The 26,668-nt window shown below is 47.3% G+C and overlaps 9 protein-coding genes across 9 annotated transcripts; 2 read left to right on the plus strand and 7 right to left on the minus strand.

The window, feature by feature from the left end:
• Positions 1–302: 302 nt before the first annotated feature.
• On the plus strand, positions 303–2,180 carry EPUS_08395 (uncharacterized protein; the record flags this gene model as incomplete). Its single annotated transcript, XM_007807127.1, has 4 exons — positions 303–464; positions 543–1,043; positions 1,106–1,387; positions 1,437–2,180. The coding sequence occupies 4 exons, from the start codon at positions 303–305 to the stop codon at positions 2,178–2,180; spliced, it is 1,689 nt and encodes a 562-aa protein (XP_007805318.1).
• Positions 2,181–2,485: 305 nt separating this feature from the next.
• EPUS_08396 (uncharacterized protein) lies at positions 2,486–4,117 on the minus strand (the record flags this gene model as incomplete). The annotated part of the gene is made up of 3 exons (XM_007807128.1): positions 2,486–3,031; positions 3,080–3,900; positions 3,955–4,117. The coding sequence occupies 3 exons, from the start codon at positions 4,115–4,117 to the stop codon at positions 2,486–2,488; spliced, it is 1,530 nt and encodes a 509-aa protein (XP_007805319.1).
• Positions 4,118–4,534: 417 nt separating this feature from the next.
• Positions 4,535–5,599, plus strand: EPUS_08397 (tRNA threonylcarbamoyladenosine biosynthesis protein kae1; the record flags this gene model as incomplete). The annotated part of the gene is made up of 1 exon (XM_007807129.1): positions 4,535–5,599. One exon carries the CDS (start codon positions 4,535–4,537, stop codon positions 5,597–5,599), a length of 1,065 nt encoding a protein of 354 aa, XP_007805320.1.
• Positions 5,600–5,821: 222 nt separating this feature from the next.
• Positions 5,822–7,631, minus strand: EPUS_08398 (uncharacterized protein; the record flags this gene model as incomplete). Its single annotated transcript, XM_007807130.1, has 3 exons — positions 5,822–5,872; positions 5,922–6,525; positions 6,718–7,631. The coding sequence occupies 3 exons, from the start codon at positions 7,629–7,631 to the stop codon at positions 5,822–5,824; spliced, it is 1,569 nt and encodes a 522-aa protein (XP_007805321.1).
• A 1,324-nt stretch (positions 7,632–8,955) lies between these two features.
• On the minus strand, positions 8,956–11,691 carry EPUS_08399 (uncharacterized protein; the record flags this gene model as incomplete). Its single annotated transcript, XM_007807131.1, has 3 exons — positions 8,956–10,052; positions 10,103–10,382; positions 10,444–11,691. The coding sequence occupies 3 exons, from the start codon at positions 11,689–11,691 to the stop codon at positions 8,956–8,958; spliced, it is 2,625 nt and encodes an 874-aa protein (XP_007805322.1).
• A 594-nt stretch (positions 11,692–12,285) lies between these two features.
• On the minus strand, positions 12,286–13,688 carry EPUS_08400 (uncharacterized protein; the record flags this gene model as incomplete). The annotated part of the gene is made up of 2 exons (XM_007807132.1): positions 12,286–12,411; positions 12,498–13,688. 2 exons carry the CDS (start codon positions 13,686–13,688, stop codon positions 12,286–12,288), a joined length of 1,317 nt encoding a protein of 438 aa, XP_007805323.1.
• A 2,430-nt stretch (positions 13,689–16,118) lies between these two features.
• Positions 16,119–17,651, minus strand: EPUS_08401 (uncharacterized protein; the record flags this gene model as incomplete). The annotated part of the gene is made up of 2 exons (XM_007807133.1): positions 16,119–16,618; positions 16,817–17,651. 2 exons carry the CDS (start codon positions 17,649–17,651, stop codon positions 16,119–16,121), a joined length of 1,335 nt encoding a protein of 444 aa, XP_007805324.1.
• Positions 17,652–18,869: 1,218 nt separating this feature from the next.
• On the minus strand, positions 18,870–19,286 carry EPUS_08402 (uncharacterized protein; the record flags this gene model as incomplete). Its single annotated transcript, XM_007807134.1, has 1 exon — positions 18,870–19,286. The coding sequence occupies one exon, from the start codon at positions 19,284–19,286 to the stop codon at positions 18,870–18,872; it is 417 nt and encodes a 138-aa protein (XP_007805325.1).
• A 359-nt stretch (positions 19,287–19,645) lies between these two features.
• On the minus strand, positions 19,646–20,746 carry EPUS_08403 (uncharacterized protein; the record flags this gene model as incomplete). Its single annotated transcript, XM_007807135.1, has 4 exons — positions 19,646–20,002; positions 20,069–20,236; positions 20,519–20,532; positions 20,602–20,746. The coding sequence occupies 4 exons, from the start codon at positions 20,744–20,746 to the stop codon at positions 19,646–19,648; spliced, it is 684 nt and encodes a 227-aa protein (XP_007805326.1).
• Positions 20,747–26,668: the final 5,922 nt, after the last annotated feature.

Here is a 26,668-nt window from a genome sequence, read left to right on the forward strand (position 1 = left end):
CCCCCGAGCGCCAGTTAGGCAGCATTTCTTCGCCTGTTCGTTGCCCCCTTTCCCAGATATCCGGGGCGCCGCAAGGATCACAAACAACACGCACTCGGCACCGCAACGGCAAACGACACCTAACCACCTCACAACGACGCCTCAAGCAAAACTCAACAAATCATCACAATACTAGCCACCAGTAACAAGTTTTATCTTAAAAACGTCACTACTCGGTTCTACATGAGCTAAGCTTTCGTTTGCACTCAGTTTTGCACACTGTTACCGTACAAAGTTTTCGAGCTAGCCATACCCAGGGCCCTATGTCTACACGAGCTCTGGGGAGGCATACACGCCCCAAAAAACTTAGTCCAAAACAAAATGTGCAAATCTTTCGTGAGTCTGATGTCGATCTACAACCCGATCTCGACGCATCAAGGGGTGTTACCACAGTCGAGACCGGTGTTGAGAAGGCTGAGGAGAGCGTATGTGCCAAGACCCGATATTGCATCACGTGATATCAACAAAAACTGTTCTCGTCCAGTTGCTGACAGACACCATAGGAATACCATCTCCAGCAGGCAATAAATGCGGCACAAGCGGCAGTCACGGGAGGAAGATTCAAGGAAGCACACATTCCAACGCCGCCAACAATAGCAAGCAATGTCCAATATGATGTCCTGTATCCTGCACGGTTCGAGCAGCCTGCAACCTATATTCGATCGTCGTCCACGGTCGAAGATCACTGTAACGGCAGTCTGTATTGCATGGACGAAGCCGACGAGATAGCGTTGCAAAAAATCAATCTTCATTTGCCAAGTGAGCTGAAGCCATGTACCGAGGACCAATTCGAAGAAGTCATGGGCTTTTTCGAAGAGACGGTGCACACTAAGCAGCCTTATGCGTCCGTCGACAACGCTCCAGTATTGCCTTTAGAAGAGTTCGAAGAGCAGTTCGAAGAGTCTGTTGCGCCGACAGTGCGAAGACTGGCTAAATTCATTTATGACCACTGGAAGTCGAGAAGGCTTGATTCCGCAAACCACAACCTGCAACCAAGTCTCAAGGTAAGTAATGCCAGCTTGCTCTCAGCCTTTCACTCACAATCACGAAGTTTGAAACAGGTCAGGACACGGACGACGCAGATCCCTATGTCTGTTTCAGGAGACGAGAAATACGGCAAATACGCAAGACACGTCATAGAGATGCTCAAAGTGCAGAGAAGCTGCGGCGATTGAGGAAGGAGCTTGAAGATGCTCGCCATATTATGGCCATGGTCAAACAACGAGAGATCATGAGGAGCGAAGTACTTAGCATAGACAAACTGCTCTTCAAGCAACGTTCAGACGTCAAGGAAACCAAACGGAAACTGGGCATAAAGGGAGATGATGAAGACCTCATCAACCAAAAAGTGAGTTACCTAAGTGTCTTTGTGCAAGCCAGGCTGACCTTGTTCCCAGCCGAAGAAAAAGATCGTGGACAGTCCGGGTCAAGGCTTGTCTCCACAAATGCGGTTCCCCATGTCTGGTCGTGGCGGACCTGGGGAGGATATGCGACTTCTAGAAGACTGGCAGGCAGAGAGAGCCAAAGCCATCCAGAGAGAGATCCAACAAAACGTGGAGAAACACATAAGATGGAACGAAGGATTTGTGGACAAAACGAGAGCACCACTTACCCCAGTATCTCCGAAGCTCTTTGCATCGAATTCTGACTTTCGACAAGCCATGCCTGCGACCGAGTACCTACCAACCCCTCCTGCATCAGTGGCTTCTGAATCTCCGCCGGTAGACTCCGTAGCTGATGTCGATTCTCCTAGCCATCATCTTTCTCCTCCTTTACGTTATGCGTCACCAGCAGGAGATGACTCAAGTGTGCCCATGCCTTCGTTCCGAAGGCGAGTTGGGCGTGGGGGTCGGATCATGTTTGATCGGAGAATACCTTTCCGGTCGAAAGAGGCAGACGACGACCGTGTAGCAGAGCGGTACAAATTCGATTCGGATGACGAAAGAGTGGAGGAGGATCCAACCGATCATCAAGTCGAGTTGATGAAGCAGCGAGCGTTTCTCTTCTCCAGAGCCCGAGAGACAGACAGCGCTAATACGCAAGCATCAAGACGAGCGCTGGTTGATGCAGCACCATCACAAAATGTGCAAACAGCCACCGCTTCGGTGATTGGGCAACAATCATCAAATCAGCACCAATAATACTAGTCCCACCGCACAACATGATAAATGTCAGCCTCGTCAGCCGCGTGCAGACGTCAGCGTCAGAGCCTTCTGCGTTGCATTAATCAGAAGCTGGCAGAACCCAGCAGAGCTCGTCCTTCACCAATCCCACCTCTTCAACGACCTGTCGCCTTAGCCAATGTTTTGGCTTTTACGCTAGCTATTTGGCAGCGCTTGTCGCTTCATATCCTCACCTCTTTCTGACAACATCAGTCAGTGTACATAATAGAGCCAAAGAAATGATTTTGGCAGTATGATACCCTTGCATCAGAAGATTCTCAAATTCATTGGTCGTGTGCTTCTGATGTAGAGAATGAATTGAACTGTTCTGGCATCAATCTCTTCTTGCTTAGGCCTGTGGTTTCGATCTCATTTCTTTTGCGTTTTGCAGGGTCTCCGGCGATCTGCCGGGTGTGTGCGTCCACAAAGTCTCGGAGTTGCTGCATGACTTGCTGTAATATCTCTTTCTCCCCTTTGCGAACCTGTACAGCCATTTCGTATCTCTTATGTGAAACTCCATCAGGCAATGGATGGTTGTCCTTGGACTTGAGCTTCTCCAAAATATCTAAATCCTCTTGCAGCGATGATTTGTAGTCACCCAGCCGGTTCGTGATTGAAGTAAAAAGCAAGCATGCCTCTGAGAGCGCAAGGCTTGACTCTTTGACGTTCTGGCTCAACTTTGAAGGGTGGAAATTTTCGCCCGGCTGGCAGAACGCTGTGATCAGCATTCTCAAATCCACAGGGATGATTTCGTCCAGCGTCGATCCGGATTCGGGTCTAACAATGACAAAAGCGTCATCAATCAGACCAAGACTTTCAAGATCCCTGCGCTGGCTTCATGTTAGCGGTTTTCCACAATCCTGGCCAGACAAGAATACCTTCTGAATCAAATACGACCGATCCATACCTGAGCTCGCTGCGACATTTTCAATCAAGTCTGCCGAGATCTCCACCACGTCGAAAGTCGAGTAGTTGTCGGTGACATAGCCGTACATTCGTAGCAAGTCTGAGCGCGGAAGGGGTCCGTAGTCATTGAAGACCTCCTCCTCAGCCCCGATAGCTTTAGTGGCTTTCATGATCAGGAAATCATCCTCATGAAAAAGACGTGCGTTGTTCCGATGTGCGTCGGCATTGAGCATATCAGCAAACGCCACCATGCCTTTCGTCGGATTGTCTTCATCTTCTGTCAGGTCAGAATCTCCTTCATCTGCTGCATTTTGGTCACTGTTGCCGTAGCTGTCAGCATCTAAATCGAATGCATATGCCATAATCATGGAGCCTGTCATATGCGCCAATTGTAGAAGTTGCCGTTGTCTGTCAGTGGCATTCTCGGTGGAGAGAGGGAAGAGTGCCTCGTTTTCCATCATGATTGGGAATATTGTATGGTTCCAATTCTCTTCCGCTGACTCTTTTCCAATTTTATCCACCACGGCGCTTCCTTGAAGTTCCAAGAGCTCGGCAGGCGTCCAGAACATTAAGGTGTCGAAGGTGGTGGGGAGGAGCTGAAGGTACGGAAACCAAGGAGAGGAGTCACGGTGGAGATACTCGTAGATGAGGACAAGGATCAGAGAGTCCCATGGTCCAAGCTCAGCAAAGAGGTCCGGAATTTTGGAATAGAGTTCCGAGTTGGTGGTGTGCAAGACTAAGTTTCGTGGGATCGCAAACAGCTCCTCGCCGGTGGAGATGGCGGCATTTGTGACTAGTAAAAGTATCAGATGAGATGAACGGACTAAGAAATGCTCGTTAGACGAACAAACGCCGCGCCCAGCGCCACGAGACCTCAAGTCTGCAAGAGTGATCTTCGTGCTCAGACGAGTGCCTGGGTTAGACTTGAACCACTTCAGGAAGTTAGAGGACAGCCCCTGAAAGTGATCTGCTGCATTTTCTGTCTGTTCCTCTGCCATTACAAGAGACATATCGAACAAGAAGTATGGGAGGAACAGAATATGCTGCAAAGCGAATTGAAAATGGAAGAAGTGTGCCTTTGGAAGTCGAACCAGAGATGAAGCCCTTGGAGGAGGACAGAGTGCTCCCATTGGTCGATCCGACCCGCTTAGTCATTGGCAATCGTCACAACCAATCACCCAATCACTCAGTCACTCAGTCACTCAATCACTCAATCACCCAATCACTCTCCGCGTATCAGACTCGACAAGATCTGATATCAATGGTTGATAGAGTAGATTCTGGTATTCAATGTATATCAACATAATGCGCAAGCCGGGAGGTCTTCTCTAGTTCCTTTTGATGGGACAATAGCTTAAAGACTAAGCTTGTGAACAAGACAATCACAGGTATCGATTGTCGCTGCCCCGTCACCATTCACATCCGCAATGATAGCCCTCGGCCTCGAAGGCTCAGCCAACAAACTCGGTGTCGGACTCATTCTTCATCCCAACCCAACCAATGCCAAAGCCAGCGCACCGGCCCAGATCCTGTCCAATATCCGCCACACATACGTCTCCCCGCCCGGCGAAGGTTTCCTCCCCAAAGACACCGCCAAGCACCACCGTGCCTTTGTCGTCCAACTGGTCAAACAAGCGCTCCGGGAAGCAGGCGTCAGCGTTCAGGATGTGGACTGCATATGCTACACCAAGGGCCCAGGGATGGGCGCCCCACTCCAAAGCGTCGTGGTCGCAGCGCGGATGCTGAGTCTGCTCTGGGGTAAGGCGCTGGTTGGCGTAAACCACTGTGTTGGGCATATTGAGATGGGACGGGAGATTACCGGCGCCACGAATCCCGTGGTGCTGTATGTTTCCGGTGGAAATACGCAGGTCATCGCGTATAGTACGCAGAGGTATCGGATCTTTGGAGAGACGCTGGATATAGCGGTGGGGAATTGTTTGGACCGCTTTGCGAGGACATTGAATATCTCGAATGATCCGGCACCGGGGTATAATATCGAGCAGTTGGCGAAGAAGGGGCGGTTTCTGCTTGACTTGCCCTATGCAGTTAAGGGCATGGATTGCTCGTTCAGTGGGATTCTAGCTCGTGTGGATGACTTTGCGGCGCAGATGAAGAAGGGAGAGCTGAGGGATGCCGAGACTGGGGAGCTGATAACGCCCGAGGATCTATGCTTTTCACTGCAGGAGACCGTGTTCGCGATGCTGGTTGAGATCACTGAGCGGGCTATGGCTCATGTGGGATCTAATCAGGTCTTGATCGTTGGCGGCGTTGGTTGCAATGAGCGAGTTCAAGAGATGATGGGAGTTATGGCTAAGGACAGGGGAGGATGTGTTTACGCGACGGACGAGAGATTCTGCATCGACAACGGAATCATGATCGCACATGCCGGTCTTCTAGCCTACCAGAAAGGATTTCACACCAGACTCGAAGAGAGTACATGCACACAGAGGTTTAGAACAGATGACGTCTGGGTGCAATGGAGAGATGACTGACAACGCTTGTCGGGACATGTCTGTCGATTTATTCTCTGGCTGCTAGCCAACCTTTCGGCTCGAACTGCAGTGAAGTCCACTGACAAGAGCGATTATGCGCAGGGGAAGCTGCTGATTTTAGCACACCTACCAGGCTAATCTAACGCCACGCTTCTTTGCCGCCCCAGGCTGCTAATATGCACTGAAATACCACCCCGAACGTCTTATGGGAAAGTTGTATCCCTATGCTTCTATCGCTTCGAACGTGGGTTTGTACATGATCGTGGTAACGTACTAAAATACTATCAGCATATGTCAAATTCGGCAGGGAGGACAAAGCTACCTTTTTCTTGTAGCGGGTGGTCACACTCGTGGCCAGCACGTCATTCTTGATACTACTTGTGGCGAGATGGTTCAGGACGGTATGGTTCGGTAGGGTCAAGACGCTGTTATCATCCTTGTGTGGCAGTATACCGTTGAGAATCGATTTGCCTAGGAACAGGGGTAGGCTTGGAGGCCCGGGAGTATCATTGATGATGTTGTATGCTTGTCTGAATTTCGGATTGTCCTCTGACAGGTCCATGTCCATCAGAGCCTGAGGCATGAGCTGTCTGAAATCGCCAATAGGAATCTCCTCGTCTGAGGGCTCTGATAGCTCTTCCTCTCGTTCCGGAGTCTCCTCTCCCGAGTCCAGTTCCTCCTCGTCAGGCAGAGCGATTGGTGGGTGGTAGAGGTCTAGAGGAATTGTTTTTGCCTTTTGACCACTCTCGCGTCTGCCTCTGGGTGGTTCGTCTGCCACCACCTCGATATAGTTGACAAGCACGTTGTGAATGTCCACAGTTGTGGGAAGGTCAGGTGATGGGACCATTTCTCCATCGACAATAAACTTGAGGTGATGTGTTCCTGGTGGGAATCCTATCGTGGCAGTCATGCCTTCTCCTCTCTCGCTGCATTGGAAATGATAAGTTAGCAGCGTCGTCCACGGGGCAACTAAGTGAGCTTTGCTGGAAGATATATTATTCATACTTAGGATAGCATCTAATGAGAGAACGGGAGGAACAGAACGCGACTCGACTGCCGCCATGTCCGTGGCTGCCTGTATAGCGAAAATTTTGGACAAAGGAATATAAAATTCTTACCTTGGATGTAGACGGAACTTCCTGTCCCAATGGGCAAATGTACCCGTCACGTAGACCCTTTCTCCATCACCTTTCCAATCAATCCTGGTGGGTACCACATTGACACCTCCTGTATCAACAGCATAAGGTTGCAGTTCATGCCCAACGTCTTCGTCATCCGCTGTTGCGCTGCTGAGAGTGGAATTCTTCCGCGGGAGTTCTGCCTCCTCATCGTCGAAAATAGAGATCTCCTCATCTGTCGTCCCAGCTGGTTCCAACGGCGGTGAGTCCGGAGCGCGCACCTCATCTGCGATTGCTAATGGAAGCCTCGGTGGTCTTATCATGCTCGATATAGGGGTGTACTGCGGTGTCAAGGCCGGAGGAGATGGCTTGGATGCTGCGCTCCCCTCCCTGCTATCTCGAGCAATTTTTGTCGTTGTTGAACCAGGAACGTCCATGGGAATGGATGGCTCGGCATTCGCTACAGGAGTGGGTAAGGGCACAGGGTTCTCCTTCAGCCGATAACTCCGCTCTTTCTGCTCTTCATAGATGACTCCCGGTGAAATAGATCTGTCTGCGGACGCAGCACTCTTTGCATTTTGATCAGGGCTATGTGATTGAGTCGCCTGTAGATGCTGCTGTAGGTTTTGGTTTTGTGCTGGAGGTTGAGATATTGTTTGGGCGAGCGCACTCGTAGTCGTAGCAGAAGGATCTGCAGCAGTAGCTTTGCCATGGGAAAGAGCTTGGAAGGATATCCTTCTATTGACCTTCCTCTCTCTGTCCTTTTCCTTCTCCCTTTCTCTCTCCTTTTCTCTATCCCGATTCCTCTCTAATTCTTTCTCTCGTTCCTTCTCTTTTTCGAGTCTCTGTTGCTTCTCATCCTTCTCATGGTGCGTCGTGGAGCGACTTGGAGGCTTTGAGGGTTGGTTGCCCATGCCGGGATGCTCTAGAATTTGAGAGCAGGTGTTGAGCTGGCCTCCGTGTACCGCAGTCTTTACGGAACACTGCCTGGCATTGAATGATGATGGTGGAAAAGGTTTGGAAGATGTTGACGGGTATAAGCTGCCCGGACCTCACGGCAGAACGGCCTATTGAGGACAGGGAGGAAATCGGGAAAGTATTTCGAAGGCCCCAGGCTAGGACCTCCCAAGTGTAAAATTATCTTCAGCTGGAAGAGGACTGTTGTGATTTGAAGTAAAAGTGCATAGAAGCTTGAGCAGGCAAATGGTTAGGATTCAGTTTGTTGCACAGTAATCAAGCTTAAGGTTCCCTGGCGTCAAACCCTCGAAAATACTACGTAGGTTCGGTTGTCTGTCTCCCTGGGCAAAGTTAAAAATGGTTGGTCCTCCGCTCCCTGGAACGAACCCCACCAAAACAATCCTTGCGCCGGAAGCTGCTCCCCGCTCGGGATATCTGACATGAGTTTGATCACTACTAACTTACTGTGTCAGTGTTGTTTGCTCTATTCTAGCACTAAGTCATCCATATTCTTCCAACATATGGTACCTGGAAGACATTACGATGGATGAAACGGAAATCGAAGCAAGTGCATAAGAATACAGATGGCGGATATTGAGCAGTATGCTGCGGCAGGAATCAAGCGAGCCGCCACAATGGATACTCACTGGTTGTGGCACCTGCTGACCATCTTATCGTACCTTCTCCTTCCTTTCCGTCTACTGCTTTCAGGGCTGCTCTATTTGCTCAGTTGGTTGTTTGCGCCTCTGCTTCTGCTGGGTCGCATGGGAAAGCAGATTTCAATGGTGTCTCTCCGTTTGCTGGCCCAATTTGAGGTGCGTGCAGACTCCGCACAGAGCTTATATGGCGCAAGGTATTCACATTGGCTACAGACATTCTACATCTTCTTTGGTATCGCCATAGGAGTGGGCATTGTCTTTGGACTCGCTCTACACCTGCTTGAGCGCTACAGCGTTCAGCTTTTGAGGCTTGACCGACTAGCGCCACCCAAGGGGAGACACGTCAAAGGTCATTCTGCATCATCCTATCGTGCTGCTAGAGAGCAGAAGCGAATGCATGAAGAGCTACGAAAGGCAGCCCGATCGCGACTTCAGGCAAGCGAGCCTCTTCTCGGACGCAACGGAAGAGGTAGAGATGTCAGACGCCGGCAGATGAATCCATTGAGCCCTACGAGTCCAAGGCCTAGAGCTGGCTTGCTATCAACAACGATCCTAGAAGAAGTGGATGATTCTGAAGACGATTATGAATATTGATGGCTGACTGATTACACACCTGCCGCCTCTATTCTCGCTGCGCATGGGACTTAATTAAAGCCCAATTGAACATCTCTTTGCATTTTACTCGGCTTCCCAACCGTGCACAGAGCAAGAATGCTCCACTCAACTTTCGATGTAAGCTGTACGTCTCTTCTGGTGGTGGTGCGAGCCTTTCTCGAATCATGATGGGAATAAGATTCCTGACGCGATCGGTAATGGTCTGGTCCTTGAAGTCATAGATCTCAGGCGCAGATTCCATGAAAGGTTCCGCCAGCGTCATTACCGAGTCAATATGTGCATTTAGCATTATTTGGGACTCATAACCAGTAAGGTATCCCAACTGTATCGATAGCTCTCGGCAAGCGTCACGATCTTTCCGAGAAGCCGCAATCAGATTCTTGATGTAGAGATGCATAAATTTCTGTGGAAACTCTCTTGAGGCGCCGAAGTCGAGCAGTTCAAGTCTATTCGTATCGCTGTTGTAGAGGAAGTTTGTCCAATTGGGGTCTGTCTGCATATATCTGAACTCCATTATCTCCCGCAGGCAGAGGCGTAAGATCTGCGTTCCGATCCAGTCATTCTGTTCCTGACTGAAGTTCTGGATTTTAGTGACAGCTTTACCTTCCATTCGCTCCATAGTCAAGACCTGTTTTCCAGAAGCTTCATCATAAATTTTTGGCACAGTAAACGTGTCTGTTTCGTCTGACAGCAGTTCCTTGAATCGCTTGGCACCATCAGCCTCGCGAATATAGTCGCACTCCCAAGCCAGTTCGGTTCGTGCATTGGCTATCGTCTTATCGAGGTATAGCCCTTTTGGGAGCAGACGAGATGCTGTAAGCAAAAGCGAGAGATTGCTGAGATCGGAGGAGATTGATGCAGCGACGCCTGGATACTGCACCTTGACAGCAACTCTCTGCCTGTTCGATTTCAGGATGGCTCCATGTACCTGGCCGATGGATGCCGCAGCCATTGGCTTCTCTTCGAATGATTCGAACAAACTTCGCCAATCAGATCCGAGCTCGCTGGCTAAAACTGAATTGCGCTGGGAGGGTGGCATGTAATCAGCACTATCTTGCACGCGCTGAAGAACCTCGTAGATGGGTTTTGGAAGCATTTTTGAATCTAAGAAGATGTTAACATTGTGTATACCTTCTAGCAAAATTTGTTATAACCTTGAAAGCTCATCATCTGTCCGAGCTTAAGGGCAGCTCCCCTCATTTTTGAGAGCTTTGCAACAAGGCGTTCCATATTGCCGGTACTAAGCACGAGCGACCCGTCACTTTCAGTAGCAGAACCTGTTGCTCGCTTGAGACTTTCGCCAGCGGCTCCAAAAGCCATAGAAGCCGCCAGGCCACCATATTGCCACATTCGCCCGAATCGGGACGATGGCACTCGGGATTCTCGCATTTCAAACGGCCCGCGGCTCCCCATGGCATTTTCTCCGGATCTCAGCTGCGCTTGACCTGTTAGTGGATCAGCATGGTCTAGAATCGAGGGTCAAAGAGTTGCTTACATATGCAACTGTTTGAGCATCTTTTTGTATGTCGGCTGCAAGCTTAGTGATATCATCCTGTTCCTGCTTTGGCCCACGTGTAGTGTTGAACCCGCCATCGCCAAATCCATCAATTTTGGTATTTGTGGCACTTGAATGATCTCCCTGTCCGGCAAGTGTTGACTTGCGTCGCGGTGAGCCTGTGTTCCCGGGTTTCAAGCTTCCGAATTGTCCCTTGCTTCTAAGAATCCTTGCGACCCGAGGGCTATGAAAGATCTGATTCACCATTTCTTCAGACGGCTCCTCCGGCCCTTGTGAAGATTCTTGCTCCGAAGCACTGGCCGATCCTTCTTTGCCACCAGAAGAGTAGAAAAAATCTGCGTTAACATCCTCCTTGAGATGTGAAACTCCTCCTTGAACATCGCCTACGTTCTTGGGGAGCTTAAATCGAGGAAGAGCCGACAGCACAGGCGATGCACTATCGGGTGCTCTATAGAAAGTGTCGCTCTCTTGATTAACACCCATTTCTGGGCCGTCATAACTTTGGGACGCTTTTACCTCATATGCTTCTGCTCTTGGCGGCTCGCCTGCTTTAGATGGGATCTGAGACTCAGATCGTCGCTGCAAAATCCTGGCATCTTTAGAGGACAACCCAGATGACTCGAGTGTTACCCTATCGGGATCTGGAATGCTTGATCGGCCTGAGGATTCTGGTTTCAAACTCTTTGATGGCGATTCATGTTGCTCCGTAGGCTTCTTCAAAGGCTCTGTGGCCGGCCGCTGACTGTAGGCATCTTGATCTGTCTTGGATTTACCAATAGCAGCCTTTTCAGGAGGAATCGTGCCATCTGGCAATGGATGCCGTTTCGCCTTCTCTTGCTGGACGTTCAGTTCTCCGTTTGGCACATCATCCAGCACAGCGTTATCGTGAGGCCTGTAAGAGTGGTCTTGCTCCAATCCTTCGGAACCTTTGTTTAGCTGGCTTGTATCCTGCACAGTTTCCGAGGAAGGAATCGGCCCTACTCCTGAGCCAGATTTGGAGCTGTAGGTCTGCCGTTGGGATGCTGCGTGAGAATTTAAGCTAGGCCCTAGCCCAGAAGGGGGAAGAGCTTGGGCTGTAGATTTCGTCTGCTTCCGCAAGGCTTTTGCCAAAGTCGAAGTCTTGCTATATACATCCAGCTGCTTCAAACGGATGCTGAAATGCTTCGAAGCAACGGCACGAGAAGCATTAAATAGTACAGCCACGTCAAGCAATCGCATACCCGCCATATCAAGATCTTCGCTATCATGGATAGGGCAGAATTGATTGTGAGTACGAAGTTGAACAAGGTTGCGTAATGGCAACGGTAGCTAATGTACCGAACGCCAAGCGTAAAAGCACGTGACAGCCTTGGGGGGGGTTCCTCATCTGAACATTAATACCTCCTCGTATCATGTCGATCTGCTCCTTAAGGTCATTGAAGCATTACTGAATCTACTCGTTTACGTGTTCTGGCTTTATAACGTCAAACAATGAACGTTGTATCTTCTCTAACTTTTTCTCAAACGCTTCTAGATAGTCCCTCAAGATTCATTCTATTTGTATCCCTAGTGTCGCTGAATGAGTGATCTTCATCCTTGAGAATAGCGTTCCCGCGATTTAGTATGATAATTCTGCTGCAGTCTTGGCAGAAGGAACATCAGAATCAAAAGATGGAGAGAAAGATAATGCTACCAGATGCACAAATTAAAGGCATAATGCTGATCAAATAGTGGTGGAGATCTACTTCTCTTGCATCTAGAAGGGAAGAAAAGGGTTGTATCTACCGCAACTGAGCGCTAATACTAAAGCGGAGTGGTCGCAGCTAACAGCCTGAGTGCTCATTACAACTTCTCCTCTGACGACTTTGCTGGAGAACGCCTTTTAATCTTCACATTCAAGCCGGTTTGCCGGGAAAGCCATCGGTTCTCAACATGCCATTCGCAGCCACCCGGATCTGCAAATTGAAGCTATTGATGCTCGTCAGTTTTTCTCCTTATATTGCAAATTCATACCACTGAAATTAAGACTGAACGAATTTCTTTTTGGGACTTACCTCAAAATCTCGAAGGAGGGTAGGAATAAGCTTATAAATCTCCAGGTACGAGATATTCTTGCCTATGCAGGATCTATGGCCAGCATCGAAGGTCAACAAAGCGTTTTCCATCTTCCGCTTTTGTAGAGCATCACACTCCAGCCATCTCTTTGGTCTCCAAGAATCAGCATCATAGCCGAAGGTTTCGTAATCCCTATGCACGACCCAGGCGGGCATACCAACGACTGTACCTCCCGGAAGCTTTTGACCCGAGATTACTGAGCCTTCGGGTGGAACCACTCGTTCATAGGGTAAGGCAAATGGAGGGTGCATCCGTCCCGCCTCCTTTATGCAAGCATCGAGGTAGGGTGGTGTTAAGGCTTCTTTCCATGCCACAATATCACTGAGCTCGGGCCGGGAGTCGAGTTCTGCTCGTAGTGACTCCATGGATTCTGTGTACTTCAGCAGGTTATAGATTATAGTGCGAAGTATTATGGCAGTTGTATCACTGCCTGCGGTAATATTAGACGTTGCCCAGGCATTGATAGCCCATGGTGGCGTAGCCGGGTCTTTCGAAGCTACTTCCATGAAGCGCGTTAAGAAATCGCGGTTCTGATGTAAATCGGCATCCGGTCCAGACTTTTGATGCGTTTTGGCAGCCTCTTCCTTTTCATGTAATCTTGTACGTGCGAATGCGACGATGGGACTAATCTTAGTAATTCGTAAGTACTGCAAGATAGGATTCTTTGCCAACACGTATTCGAGCCAAGGCATTTGAGTCACTGGTGCCGCTCGATAAAAGTAGTTCCAGCTGTTTTCCATGATATCATCCACATCATCCCCGCTCTCCAAGAATCCTAGGCGCTTAGAGAAGGTGATCTCTCCGATGACATCGAATGCGAACATCTGCAGCCATTTCCCAAAGTCACAAACGTTCCTTGTCTGCACAAATCTCGAATCAAGTTGCTTGAGGAATTCACGTATGGTAGAGTCCACGTAAGGCTCAAAAGATATCAGATTGCTCATCGAGTAGATTCCTGCAATAGGTCGCTTGAGGAGACGATGCACCTCTTCATTCTGGGTTGCAAACAAGCCAGGGATGGCTTTACCCTTGACGTAGAAGGAGAGCACCCAGTAGAAGTCAGACTTCTTATACTTTCCGTTGAAGCCGTAGATATTCGGGATCTCGGCCACATCAGAAACTGAGACCATGTTTGACCCGAACCGGACCAAAGACCCGTACTTTCTGTGTAGAGCCACATGTGTCTCATGAGCATCTCCTTTAAGAACCCATCGGAATCTAGGGATATTCGTAAGAGCTGCAATGAAAGGTCCGGGGATGTGTCGAAGCCTCAAGTAACATCGTAGGTTCCAGAGGAAAACGATGACAAGCAGGCTAAAAAACACCGCGGTTGTGGGTCTGGTGTTGTTATAAATAGCTAGAAAGAGAGATTCATTCGCTGCCATATCTTCAGAAGATGCAGTTTAAAACCAGGCAAGATAATCCAAAACAGTGACGAAAATTTCACGACTCGATTCTGTTGAGAAACATAGTTGATAATACTCACCTTGAGCTATAGCTTAAAGATATTCATCAACGATTCGCTCCCACCAACCAGACGGGTAACTACACAGATCATAATTTCTTGGAATACTGTTCTTTGGACCGGAGTCAAGTAAAGCCAATCACAGAAGCAAAATAATCGCTTCGTGTGTGCAGTTACTATTCCCTGTGTCACTGACAACTACGTAAGCCAAGCATGGAAATATAGCTGATCCGAGAGATTTCAACATGTGGGGCGGGTTCTGCCTAAGCCCATGCTGTCTAAAATGTTCTTACTGACTCTGGTCCTTTAGTCTCATGGAAGTATGCAATGTTTGATGCGCCGCTAGATTATTCTTCCATTTACTACGGTACCAGGCATAGTATCGTTAGCGCGATCTAGTAACTGCCTGTAACTGCAAAGATAGAACGCCACGGAATCGCTCGGTTGGAAGCAACATGTTCTACTCACTATGAAGGGCACATTCCATAGCATCAAAAACATCTTGGCAACTTGTTGAAGTTGATTCAAGCAGCTCTCAGCAGCGCAGAATGGGATTAAAATGCATAGGATCAACCATATCGTCTTGGATGACAACAGTAAGGTCACAGGACCGTATCCCCTCCGTACCCGAACAGGGGTGTAGAATGTGCCAATTAGCGCTGTCGATCACTGCGGGGAGGCTCAAAATGTCAATAAACACCCTATTTGAGCTATTTGAGGCCGTTCTATCTAGCAATTGACTCCAATTGAGTGGTGATATTGTGCCCAGCACTCTCCTTCGATACAGAGCCAAATCTGGCATTTTGAGCACTCATAATGAGTGTGTGAGCCTCCTAAAATAGCTGTAGAAATGCCATTATTGGTTGAGCGTGTAGTATCTGTTCCAAATGCGCGTTTTGATGCCCTTTTGCGTGTACAACCTGGCGGATGAAGCTTTCCCCATTGGCACCGTCCGCCGGACTTCTTTTGTATGGGTTTATAGTGTCTTTGAAGTACTACAGTTGGTAGAGATTGTGAATCTTAAATACGCGTTAATGCAGGCAACATTAATAAGGAAGTAGATCAAGGGCATTTGTGTACGATAACTTTGCTTACGATAGCAAGTAAATGTTGCGCGTAGCTAATCCGCTTGATCTACGCCCTTTATATAGTAGTTATAATCATTAATAGCTCTTGGTATAAAGAGATCCTTAAAGGGTAAGCCCTTGAATACAGGGTTAAGGATACGTTGATTTTTAGAAGAGATTTTAGGGCATCTGCGCGTTTGTTGAATTTGATCTTCTGTACGATAGAGGCTATAAGTAGTTGTAAGAGCACAAACAGCCTTATTATCTTGCCAAATAAAGGCTAGAGTATTGTTATTAATGACTTATGCTATCGTAGAATCCTAGAGAAGCTTACTATTATCGTTAAGATAATGCTAAAGTTGTATAGACACGTCTGCGGCCTTTTTTTGTATAGTTCTTATACAGTAAATACCCATCGCCAGAAGGCACTAAGCTACTAGTACGTTCAGAAATAGATTATCTAGATAGATGCAGAATTTTAGCTTTAGCAGTTATGTAGCAAGGCGTAAAACGAGTACGTACGTAGGCGCAAGGAAAGCGCTCTTTTCAGTATCTGAATCTACGTCTGCGCCCTGTTGCTGTGGCCACCGTGTTTGTTGACCTTTGTCACGGTTCAGAGTCAGGAGTATGCACTGAACAAGGAACGCAGATTGAACTGAGATTTCTAGCTACCGAGTCACGACTACTGACGAGCGAGAGTATCTATATACATTGTAGAACAGAAAGGGGCAGGACTCAGGAAAACATGACTAGACATCGTACCATCATCTCGGAGCTTCCGTACGAGACGGAAGCTAGGAATTGGAGCGGAAGAGAGCGCAAACAGAATTAGTATGTTGGAGGTTCCATATGGTACGCGAGAGCACCTGACAGCTCGAGCATTCCCACAGGTGCAACCTGTAACATTACCCCCTTCCTCCCCTCGTACGTGCCTCCCATTCATCTAGAGCGGCCGTGTCTTCCAGTGCTGATGCCGGTTCCCATGTAGGTCGAGCGTATCCTTTCCATCGTACGAGTAGCTTTCGTCGTCAACCAGTGCCTTTTTCGTTCTCAATTTTGTCGATTTCCCATTCGTTTTCTTTATCAGGCTGCATGACCGGATCTGGATGCGTGTCATCTTGCTTTTGGCCTGGAAGCAGGTCATACGAAGCGGGTCGCAAGAGCATACTATGGAAAACGTTGTGGATTCCTGGCGGCGTATCAAGGCGGTAGCTGTGTGAACCTATCACTTCCGTGATCGTGTATTTTGCGTATTTGTCATCCAGTTTCTTTGATGGTCTGTCCGTACAAACATTTCGCAGGTCCAGCCATACCTTGTCGTTCACCTTATACTTAGGTCCTTCTTGCCGATGTTCATTGACAGCCTTCTCGACTATTTGTTGTGTTGCTGCCATCGCGGACTGTGCCCATTCTCGTGCATCTTGAAGTTTTCGTACGACTCGTTCTGCTTTCGCTATTGGGGAGTCCCTTTTCATGTTGTCTTCATACGTATCTTCCAGGTCTAGAGGGTCTGCGGAATACCCATGTTCTAAGAAAAAGGGGCTTACCTTAGTTGTCGCTGAATCAGTATTATTCATTGCTAGCTCAGCACCAGGGAGAAGGCTATTTTAGTCATCTTGCGTGTACGAAGTAAATATTTGTAAGTACACCTCTAGCGTCTGGTTTATACGTTCTGTGGCGCCGTCTGTCTCAGGGTGATAGGCTGTTGATAGTCTTCGTATGATACCTAATTGTTGACATAGTCGTTTCCAGAATCTGTTAACAAACTGGACGCCTCGATCAGAAATAATAGCTTGTGGCAGGAAGTATCGTTGATAAAACGTTTTCAAGAACCAGTTTGTCACGGTCTCCGTACGGATGTTCGGAAGTCCTTCCAGAATGACGCCACGACTTAGACGGTCAGTGACTACAATGATGTTCGTACAGCCCTCGCTTTCCGGCAGATCGATGATAAAGTCAATTGAGATCTCCTTCCATACTTGGTCTGGTACTGGGAGTGGTTTCAAAAAGCCTTGTCGTTGGTCTTTCCATGACTTGGATCGTCTGCATACCTGACAGTTTCGTACGAAGCGTTGTACGTCCTCCGACATTCGTGGCCAAAAGTAATTCCTTGACAGAACTTGGGCCGTGTTGTCTCGACCAGGGTGTCCACAGATCTTGTCATCATGCGTTCTCTGGATCATCTTCGTACGAAGTGTGTTGTAATCTGGAACCCATTTTCGTCTACGGAAGAGCAACCGATCTTGGCTGTCCAGACTGCATTCGCTTAAGGAGACCTTCAAGTTCAACTCTCGGGGAAACTTTGCCTTATCTGTCCGAATTGCATCCCGGGCTGCTTCGTATGTTTCATCATATGTCATAGCCTCATTCCATAGAGCTCGCAGATCGTCGGTATCTTCAGATGAACTTCGCATAGTGCGTACCAGAGCGGCTGAAATAGTGTCTTTCGTTCTGAACATGTCTAGTCGCAATAGTTGCATTGTACGATAGTCCGTTCGTTCATCCTGGCCGTGTGGCATGTCTTGTTCCTGTCTTGATAAGGCATCTGCTCGTTCGTTCATCTTGCCTGGGATGTACGAGATTATGAAGTTGTACCAAGAGAGAATAAGTGACTATCGCATTTGTTGTTCTGTAAGCTTACGCGCTGTCATAAAGTATTCAAGATTCTTGTGATCTGTACAGACTTCGAATCTCTCAACACTTCGTAACTCTGCGTCCCAGGCTTCTAAACATCATATAATAGCTAGCATTTCTTTGTCGTAGATTTCATAGTTGCATTCAGCTAGAGAGTTCTTCTTTGAGAAGAACGCACAAGGACGGAGTATACTATTATCTTGAACTTATATTAGCATACTATTAATACAATATCTAGAAGAGTTAGTCTCAAGAATCGTTTCTCAGCCTGGATCAAATCGTACAAGGATTTGTTTACTTGTAAATATTGTCTTAAGCTTATTAAATGCCTGTTAGCATTCATCATTTCAGAAGAAAACAGTGTTCTTATATGTGAGTCGCAAGAGAGGCATAGCGATATCAGAGTACTTCAGAATAAACATTCGGTAGAAATTAGCAAATCCTAGGAAACTTTGTACAGCGGTAGCCGTCTTTGGTGCTTGCCATTCTTTAATTGCTTGAATCTTCTCTGGGTCTATTTGTATGCCCTTTTTTGCTTCAAGAATGAATCCTAAATACTTTGTGCTCTTCGTCTCAAATTCGCATTTGTTGATATTAATCTGTAAACCTGCTGCTCGAAGACGTTCAAGGACTTATCGTACGTGTTGTTGATGATCTTTCAGTGAACTGTCAGTGTAGATCAAGATGTCGTCCACATAAGCAGAACAGAAGTCGTTAAGAAAGTCTTGTAGTGCCTAATTAATATATTGTTGAAACGTGCTTAGAGCATTTGCTAAGCTAAAAGGGGTAATCATCTATTTATAAAGTCTATATCTTGTACGAAACGCAGTCATCTATTCATCTCCTTCAGTGATTCGTATTTTATGAAAGGCAGCCACAATGTCGAGTTTCGTATACCATTTCGCTTTTCTAGCATTCTGTAGCGTTTCTTGAATCAACGGAAGTGGGTATCGATCTTTTCGTGTAATCTTGTTCAGACCACGATAATCAACACAAAATCGTAGACCTCCTCTAGGCTTTCGTACGAAGAGAACAGGGGCAGCTGCAGGCGAATTACTCACACGAATGAATCCTTTATCAAGATATTCTGTAAGAGTCTTTCGTAGTACAAGTAGTTCATCGCGGGACATATTGTATAATGGTCCCTAAGGAGCTTCTGCTTTCTTGCCATCCTGTTGAACCAACTCAATCTTGTGATCAACACCATTCCCTCGAATTGGTGGTAGCTTGTCGGCTTCTTTCTTGTCAAATACATCCAGAAATTCATGGTACTGTATTGGGAGTTTCGTACGGGGGTCCGTAGTTGTCTTTAGTCGTAAAGCCTTCTTAATGTCTTTTATGCTTGCAGCAAATATTTGGACAGCACCATCTTGCTTCTTTTTCTTCGTACGTCGTGATAATGCGGTAAAGGCAGCAGCGGAAACATGAACATAGTCATAGGGAGATTCAAATAGATGAGCTTGATTTCTAATAGTCACTTGTGTCGTACGAAGTAAGCATTCGGATTTCTCAGCGTTCAATACTGCTTGTTGCTTTCTAGCCCATGCGAGGCCGAGGATCATATCGTACGAAGCAAGACAGAGAGCAATATAAAGGAAAATTCGTTCTTCACAATGACTATCAATATCAATATTGCACTCAGCGACTTCTGTAATCTGATCATTTGAGATATCGTTGAATCCTTCAATCATTTGTGGGGCGATAGACAGGCGCGGGAGATTATGCTTTCGTACAAAACGTGAATCAATGATTCCATAAGAGAGGCATCCAGTATCAATCAAGGTGTTTGTATAGCATTTCTTATTCACAAGTGTGGAAACAAGGAATGGAGATGTATTAAGAGACTTTGAAAATTAGATCTAATCTGTTTTGTTTTGTACGACCTCCGTCGTACGCTTCTGGCGGCGTCTTTTGCCAGAAGCTACTCTTTTCCCGACTCTTCAACGTCGGACGAGTTACTGTCATTCTTTTGATCAGGCGGCTCCGCACGAACAGGAGCCACACGAACTTCCTTCCCCCCTTTCTTGTCCTTTGACAAGTCAGCCTTGCATTCCTTCACTCTATGACTTTTTCGGCCACAGCGCAGACAAAGTCCTTCCTCACGTCGACGTGCAATCTCGTCTTCAGATGCCCATCGTGGTTCCTTCATACGAATCTTTGCGACTAGCACAGTAGTTGGCTGCCAGTCCATCTCATCCGCTGTTGCCGACGATCTTACATCGTCAGTCCTCTTTTTCCAGCCTTGCCGGAAGGTCGAGATCTCCTTGATCTGTTCTAGCTAGTCGTTTACCGTACAAAGCTGTGAACAGTAAGCTTCGTATGTTTCGCTCTCGATGACTCCGACCATTGCGCGGCGAAGTTCGAGAGTCAGGGCGGCCTTTAGAAAGCCCTTCTTGACAGCGTCGTCCCAACCCCAGCCTTCGGCTTCTAACAACAGGCGATTGAACTCATTCATGAAATCGCTAAAGTTTTTCTTACCTTGCTTCGTACGATTTAATTGGTCTAACGCCTTCTGTTGGTGTCAGGGATCGCGGAACGCGATCGACATCTGCTCAAGAATCCCTTTGACCGTAAATTGGCCAGATTCTTGAGCGTACGACATCCAGGGGAAAATTCGTACGGAGGCATCTCCACTTAATCTCCCGAACGCGTATCATACCTTCTCCTCCTCACCCCTAATTACATCACTATCAATTGAGAGCTTCGCTCAGAGCGAACCCTCAAATTAGGGAAACGCTGTCTTATCTGAGCCATCGAACTTGTCAGGATGAGGGAGCCTTGCCTTAGTTCGTACGACAGGCAAGGCTTCTGTCGTTAAAGAGGTAGTGGTTATTAGAGCTAGTAGCGCTTGGTCCGAACTAGCGTTTCTTAGCGTACGCTCTTGTTCCATCAGGGAAATTCGATCGTTAAGCGTGGCCAGGGATGCTTGTTGGTTCGCGGCCATCTCGTTCATCGTTTGTATTTGTCGTTCCAATATCTGGCTGAACCATATTGGAACTTCGGACGGTACTTCGTCTGACATCGTGATTGTACGACAGTATCTTACTGTCGACCTTCTAGGGGGGTTTCGTCTTGATCAAATAATCCGTCCGATAAACGTACGTTTATCGACCTTGTCAACCCTGTGTTGACCTTTAGGATTTCGTTTGATTCGTACGACACCGTGTGTGTCGACCTTGTCAACCGTGTGTTGAGAAGGATTTCGTAGAGTCCGTACAACACCGTATGTGTCGACCTCTGTTGCCTACAAGAGGGTTTGAGGGGAGCTAGAAATAATGTCACGGTTCAGAGTCAGGAGTATGCACTGAACAAGGAACGCAGATTGAACTGAGATTTCTAGCTACCGAGTCACGACTACTGACGAGCGAGAGTATCTATATACATTGTAGAACAGAAAGGGGCAGGACTCAGGAAAACATGATGTTGACCTTCTGAGAGGGCTAATTGGCCGCGTTTAATATGCGTAATCCCTGCGTTTCTGCTGCTTCTAATTGGTCAATTTCCGACGCAATTTCGCTTCTAATTTCGCTGTACGGTGCACCCAATTGTACATAGATCTACGCTCTCTACCCCCGTAGCTATCAATCAACTTGCTTCTCTACGCACTCTGCACAGCAGGTTGACACATGACTAGACATCGTACCATCATCTCGGAGCTTCCGTACGAGACGGAAGCTAGGAATTGGAGCGGAAGAGAGCGCAATCAGAATCAGTATGTTGGAGGTTCCATATGGTACGCGAGAGCACCTGACAGCTCGAGCATTCCCACAGGTGCAACCTGTAACAACCTTTTGTAAATGTTTTAATGCCATCAACTCTTGAATGAAATAGCCAGCTCTAGATATATTCATGGTCGCCAATACACCATAGCTTGTAACCGTCAGTAATTGGCTTATTCTTGAGCTTAACCGTATGATTCGAACGCCCCTCAAAAGCCACTATTGCTTCATCAATTATAATATAAGAGGAGGGTATGTAAGCATTTCGGCAGGCTATTCGAATAAGGTCTGCAACGCGTTGAATTCAATAAAACCAAGGCGCATTTAGCTATGCAGGAGCAGAATTCATACTGAAATAACGATGGATTTGCTGAAATTGATTTCGACCCATAAATTGACCCAGTTTGTGCATCTTCCAATAATCACTGCGTACGGCCAATTAATATAAGCCAAAATGAAGATGTATGCCTAGATATACACGTATTTCAGCAGGTGTAGTAGGTATCCAACGCCCTTCAGGATAAATATGGATTTTGGCGTACAAATTGGTTTCTTCAGAGAGAATTTTCACCACAATTAGGCTAAAGAAGAGCTCAAAAAAGCCTAATTCTGATAGATTAGAGTATTGAGAAGCTCCTGTTCGATTTAGAACGTAATTAGCCTCAAATTGAGGCAGTTCTGTTGGTATGAATGTAGGCAGTTCATCTGTACATTCTGGCGCTAGAGCGATCACTGCCAAGGCCTGATCGACATCATTTCGATCGATTGCAGACGGGTCAATTCTGCTTCGTTTTGACCGTTTAGTAACTTGTTCGAATCGCGGAGGTGAGCTCGATCTATATCTCAGAGGGATCTGGGTATTTCGCTGTGGTCGTAGCATATTTCGTGGTTGAAATCTCAAGAGCAAAGTCAGCTGCGGAGCGTTGTGTAGATCGCATGCGGCTCAAAAACATTAATTTGAAAATTTTACGCTAATTGGCACATTGGGTACGGAGGGGATAAAGACGTTACGCTTGGTGGTTGGTAAATTAGTACAATAGTATCCAGCATAAGCAATGTCGGTGGGGCCGCCAAGCAGCTAGCACATTACGCTCGTGAAACGCATCTCGACCGAGCAGATTTTGTACATAGGAAGATACAGTTTCTAGAGTAAAACGAAACTATCTAGTGCCCAGCAGACATTAATCATGCCCGATACCATAGTAGCTTCCGTTGCTCTAATGCAACCTCTTACTCAACTTTAGTCGATCAATTTCCCCTATCCATGGTACGCACACTACAACTACCTACACCAACACTCGAGAGCTTTTAATGATTCACGTCGGTAGCCATGTCGCCTATCACACAGATACGTTGCCTGTACCGCTCCTACCTCTTCGCCCAGACCCTAAACTCACGCCGCGCTTTTTCTTGCTTTATCGGCCGATTTCGTATTTACTCAGGTGGTATGTAGTGAGGATGGTAGTGAGGATGATGTTGTTTGGGGGAGACGGGAGCAGCTTCGTGCACATGTCCGGTTTCGCCTACGGACACACAATCGCCTCGCATGCATAAGCAAATCCTTTGAGTTGAAGATCACTTGCATATTTGAGCTCGCTGCTCATGCAAGCGTATAACATCCTGTCAACCTGCTGTGCAGAGTGCGTTCAAAAAGCAAGTTGATTGATCGCTACGGGAGTAGAGAGCGTAGATCTATGTACAATTGGCTGTACCGTACAGCGAAATTAGAAGCGAAATTGCGTTGGAAACCGACCAATTAGAAGCAGTAGAAACGCAGGGATTACGTATATCAAACGCGGCCAATAGCCCCTCTCAGAAGGTCAACACATCCTTCCACAGCGGCTGCTGATGTATAAGTAACAGCCCTCTTTTAACCCGACGTGGAAATTCCCAAGGATTTCAGATGTCTCAAGCACTGATTATGTAGAAGTGATATCTGTTGTGTTTTTCCTGTCAGCCCATTTATGCATAAGGATGCCGAAGCACCCAAGACGCTGGTCTACCGAAGAAGACGCAGCTCTGCGGGATCAGGTTGAGAACCAACGAGCAGGTACGCGTCTATGGAAAACAGGTTCGAGCAAGATGTTCTGAATTGTGAAAGGCTAATACGTCAAGTATCTAGCAAACAAGGGAGAGATTAAGGACTGGAGCACAGTTGCCAACATGATTCCTCAAAGAAGCAACAAGGACTGCCGCAAGCGATATTACAACGAGGTTGCGGGTGGTCTGAAAAAGGTACAAGAAATGGCGCAGAGTTCTTGTAGTCGTATTGATCTGACTCATCATGTAGGGAGCTTGTACGAAGGACGAAGACGCTCACTTGATGAGCTATGTATCACAGTTTGGCCAGAGTTGGTCCGTAATATCGCAGAAGATGACAAATCGAAGCGCTGACCGCACGTGGATCCAAACGTGGATACCGGTCGCTTGAGCTAATCATATCTTTAGAGTGCTCGAAACGCTGGACCCACTGTTTGGATCCCAATGTGGACCATAGCGAATGGACTGAAGAAGAGGTAATAATTAAGGTTTAGGAGAGATCTGTCTGTGTTTGACTGACAGCGGCTTCTAGACCATTTCCCTCTTGATAGCAGCAAGAAAACAGGGTACATCATGGAAGAGCATCCAGAAAATTCATATGCCAGAGCGGTCGGCAAACACACTTAAAAATCAGTATGTTCGGAACAGAAGTGTAACCATTAAACTCACCTAGCTGACGATGAATTTCAGATTTAACCTTGCCCTGCGTCGAAGGATCCAGATTCCTCAGGATGCTGAACCCTGTTGTCCAGAGGTGGAAGCGCGTCCAGTAATCTCGACAGAGGATATTCTCCCCTTGGCTGCGAGGATATAACAGATGCCTCAAGTCTATTAGATAACAGGGGAGACATTGATTTTTCAGAGTTTACTTCGTTTGACATGGTTTCGCCTTTCCTGCAAGACCTTGGCAACCTAGAAGTGAATGACCTGGGGGCCAGGATGCCAAACCATGATGCACTGTCAAGTCAACAGACACCGTTGTCTTTACACGACTCACCTGAGAATGATCCGAAGGTAAAGACAGACGAGTGTCAATTCTCCAGTCCTAGCTACGATACCAGTGGCTACCAAGACACATCCACCGAGCTGGAGACTGACGCGCAAAACCGTTTGTGTCTTCTATGCCCTCTCACAACAACGCAGACGAATGACACCATAGATTCTGTGTTGTTGACAGAACAACATCCGTCTGCCGCGAGTTGGGCCCAAACACTGCTGGGTTCTTATAAACCTGAAGGCGGCAATCCTATGGGTCTCTTAGGAGCCACTGGTCTTGCCTGCCCAAGTGATGGAGGATATGCTGGCAATCGCACAACTATAACGCTTGACAATATAGAGCCAGAAAATCTCTTCGCAGTAATGAACATATTGTTCAGATCCAAGGCTAGCGTCAAGCTCGAGGTTCAGCAGTGAATTGCGAACTTAAAGTGGTGGCCGAGGCTGATGATCTGTATCATCACAGCACGCATGGTTCGCCGCGTGCTGTATCACTGGTGAGTAATTGACGGTGAGACGACAAATAGAACCAAGGTGTGATGTTGATGGCCCTTTTGCTATAGAAGGGATTTGTTGGGTCTGATCGTGGTTTGCTGAGAGGCGGCCCTGGCCGGTGTTACATAAGATAGGTTCTGCAAATAGACAATAGATATATATTGTGCATTGCGGAACCCTTGCCAAAACCTTGGGTAGGTTGCAGGATTGCTGGCGCCGCTCTGTCAGACAGTTCTTGTAAGCCGTCCACGTACCAGGATCAGATGAATCGTACAGCAAAGTGTAGCCTGATTTTTCTGGCTCTTGTCACGCAGATTAGTTATAATACAGACCTCAATTGATAAGGCTTTAATGTTATATAATAAATTCTGCTCTCCTGAAGAGAATCTTGTCAGTTTGAAACCTATATCCAAAGAATCGAAAGAAGCTCAGCTCGGTTTTATATATTCATTACATGATACATTTCTATAGATTACCCTCAAGAGCTGTTTCTTTTGACGGCACCAGCAATTCTCGAGGCAACGCCACGGAGTTGTAACACGTTCGCAATGCACAGTATTTCTAGTGGGTTTCTGTCATTACGCTTCAACCAGGACCCGACTTCTCATGCGTTAAAACAGCGAGTGTACTAGACAGATCATCAATTGACGTGAAGGGACGTTGTTGAATGTTACTCGCGCAAGCAGCCTCTGCATTTCTCGACTAACCAGTATTGTCACTATTGTGGGACCGGAGTCAGGTTCCGGTACACACAATGATGGCATCCAACTACTTGAAGAGAGCTTCCCATCATACTCTGCTATTCATTGAAATACTGTCGAGCTCGAGCCTGAGACCACGCCTTTACATTGGCAAGCGATTCAGAACAAGTTAGCAAAATGGCGAAATCAGTGATGCCCTCCAATTATATCAATGGCTTCCGCCAGTCAGGCGAAGGAACACCGTGGGCCAAAAAAACCGAATGCGACGAGGAACCGCATTATGTAACACCACCTTCAGCAGAACTTTTGACGTCTCCGGTTCATAAATCTTTGGGCTTAAATGTTTTGCGCACTTGGCCAACAATCTACGATGGCACCAACTCGCCACATGGATTGCCATTGTGGTGGAGGCCGGAGAAGGAGGTAGATGTCCTTATTGCTGGAGCGGGTCCTAGTGGGCTACAGGTTGCAGTCAGTTTGGCGAGGCAAGGAGTCAGTTTTCGCATCATTGGTCAGTACGCCAATCCAACTCAACTCTTGCTACTTTCAACATTTGGTGTTTTGGAAAGGCGTCAATAGATGTTCCCACCTCTTCACCAAACAGTGCAAACTCTGGAAGTGTTGTGGTAGTGCGCCAAGGCGCCTGCAGCAGATAGCTTGCGGCTGAGCCTGCGCTTCTGTAGAAAATTAACACTCTTTCTACAGGTTATGAGCCCTCATACGCTTCCCTTTTGCGTGGGTAGAGCTGTTCATTCGGCGTAGCAAGCTATTCTAACGAATTCCTTGCTATTAGCCGCCCTATTTCGCTCAAAAATGGTCAACGATCAGACCAATCGAAGTAGATCCAAAATTTCGGAGAAGTTAGAGGAGATGGACGGCACAGCAACGCCGTCAACGCCTACACCGCAGGAGCAGCAACAGCATAGGCCTGGACGCCTGCTTCGGACGCCCCCCCCTACAAGGCCTTATGACCCTGTTACTGCTATAAAGGAG

Source organism: Endocarpon pusillum (assembly GCF_000464535.1).
Source record: "Endocarpon pusillum Z07020 unplaced genomic scaffold scaffold656, whole genome shotgun sequence".
Classification (NCBI taxonomy): Eukaryota; Fungi; Ascomycota; class Eurotiomycetes; order Verrucariales; family Verrucariaceae; genus Endocarpon; species Endocarpon pusillum.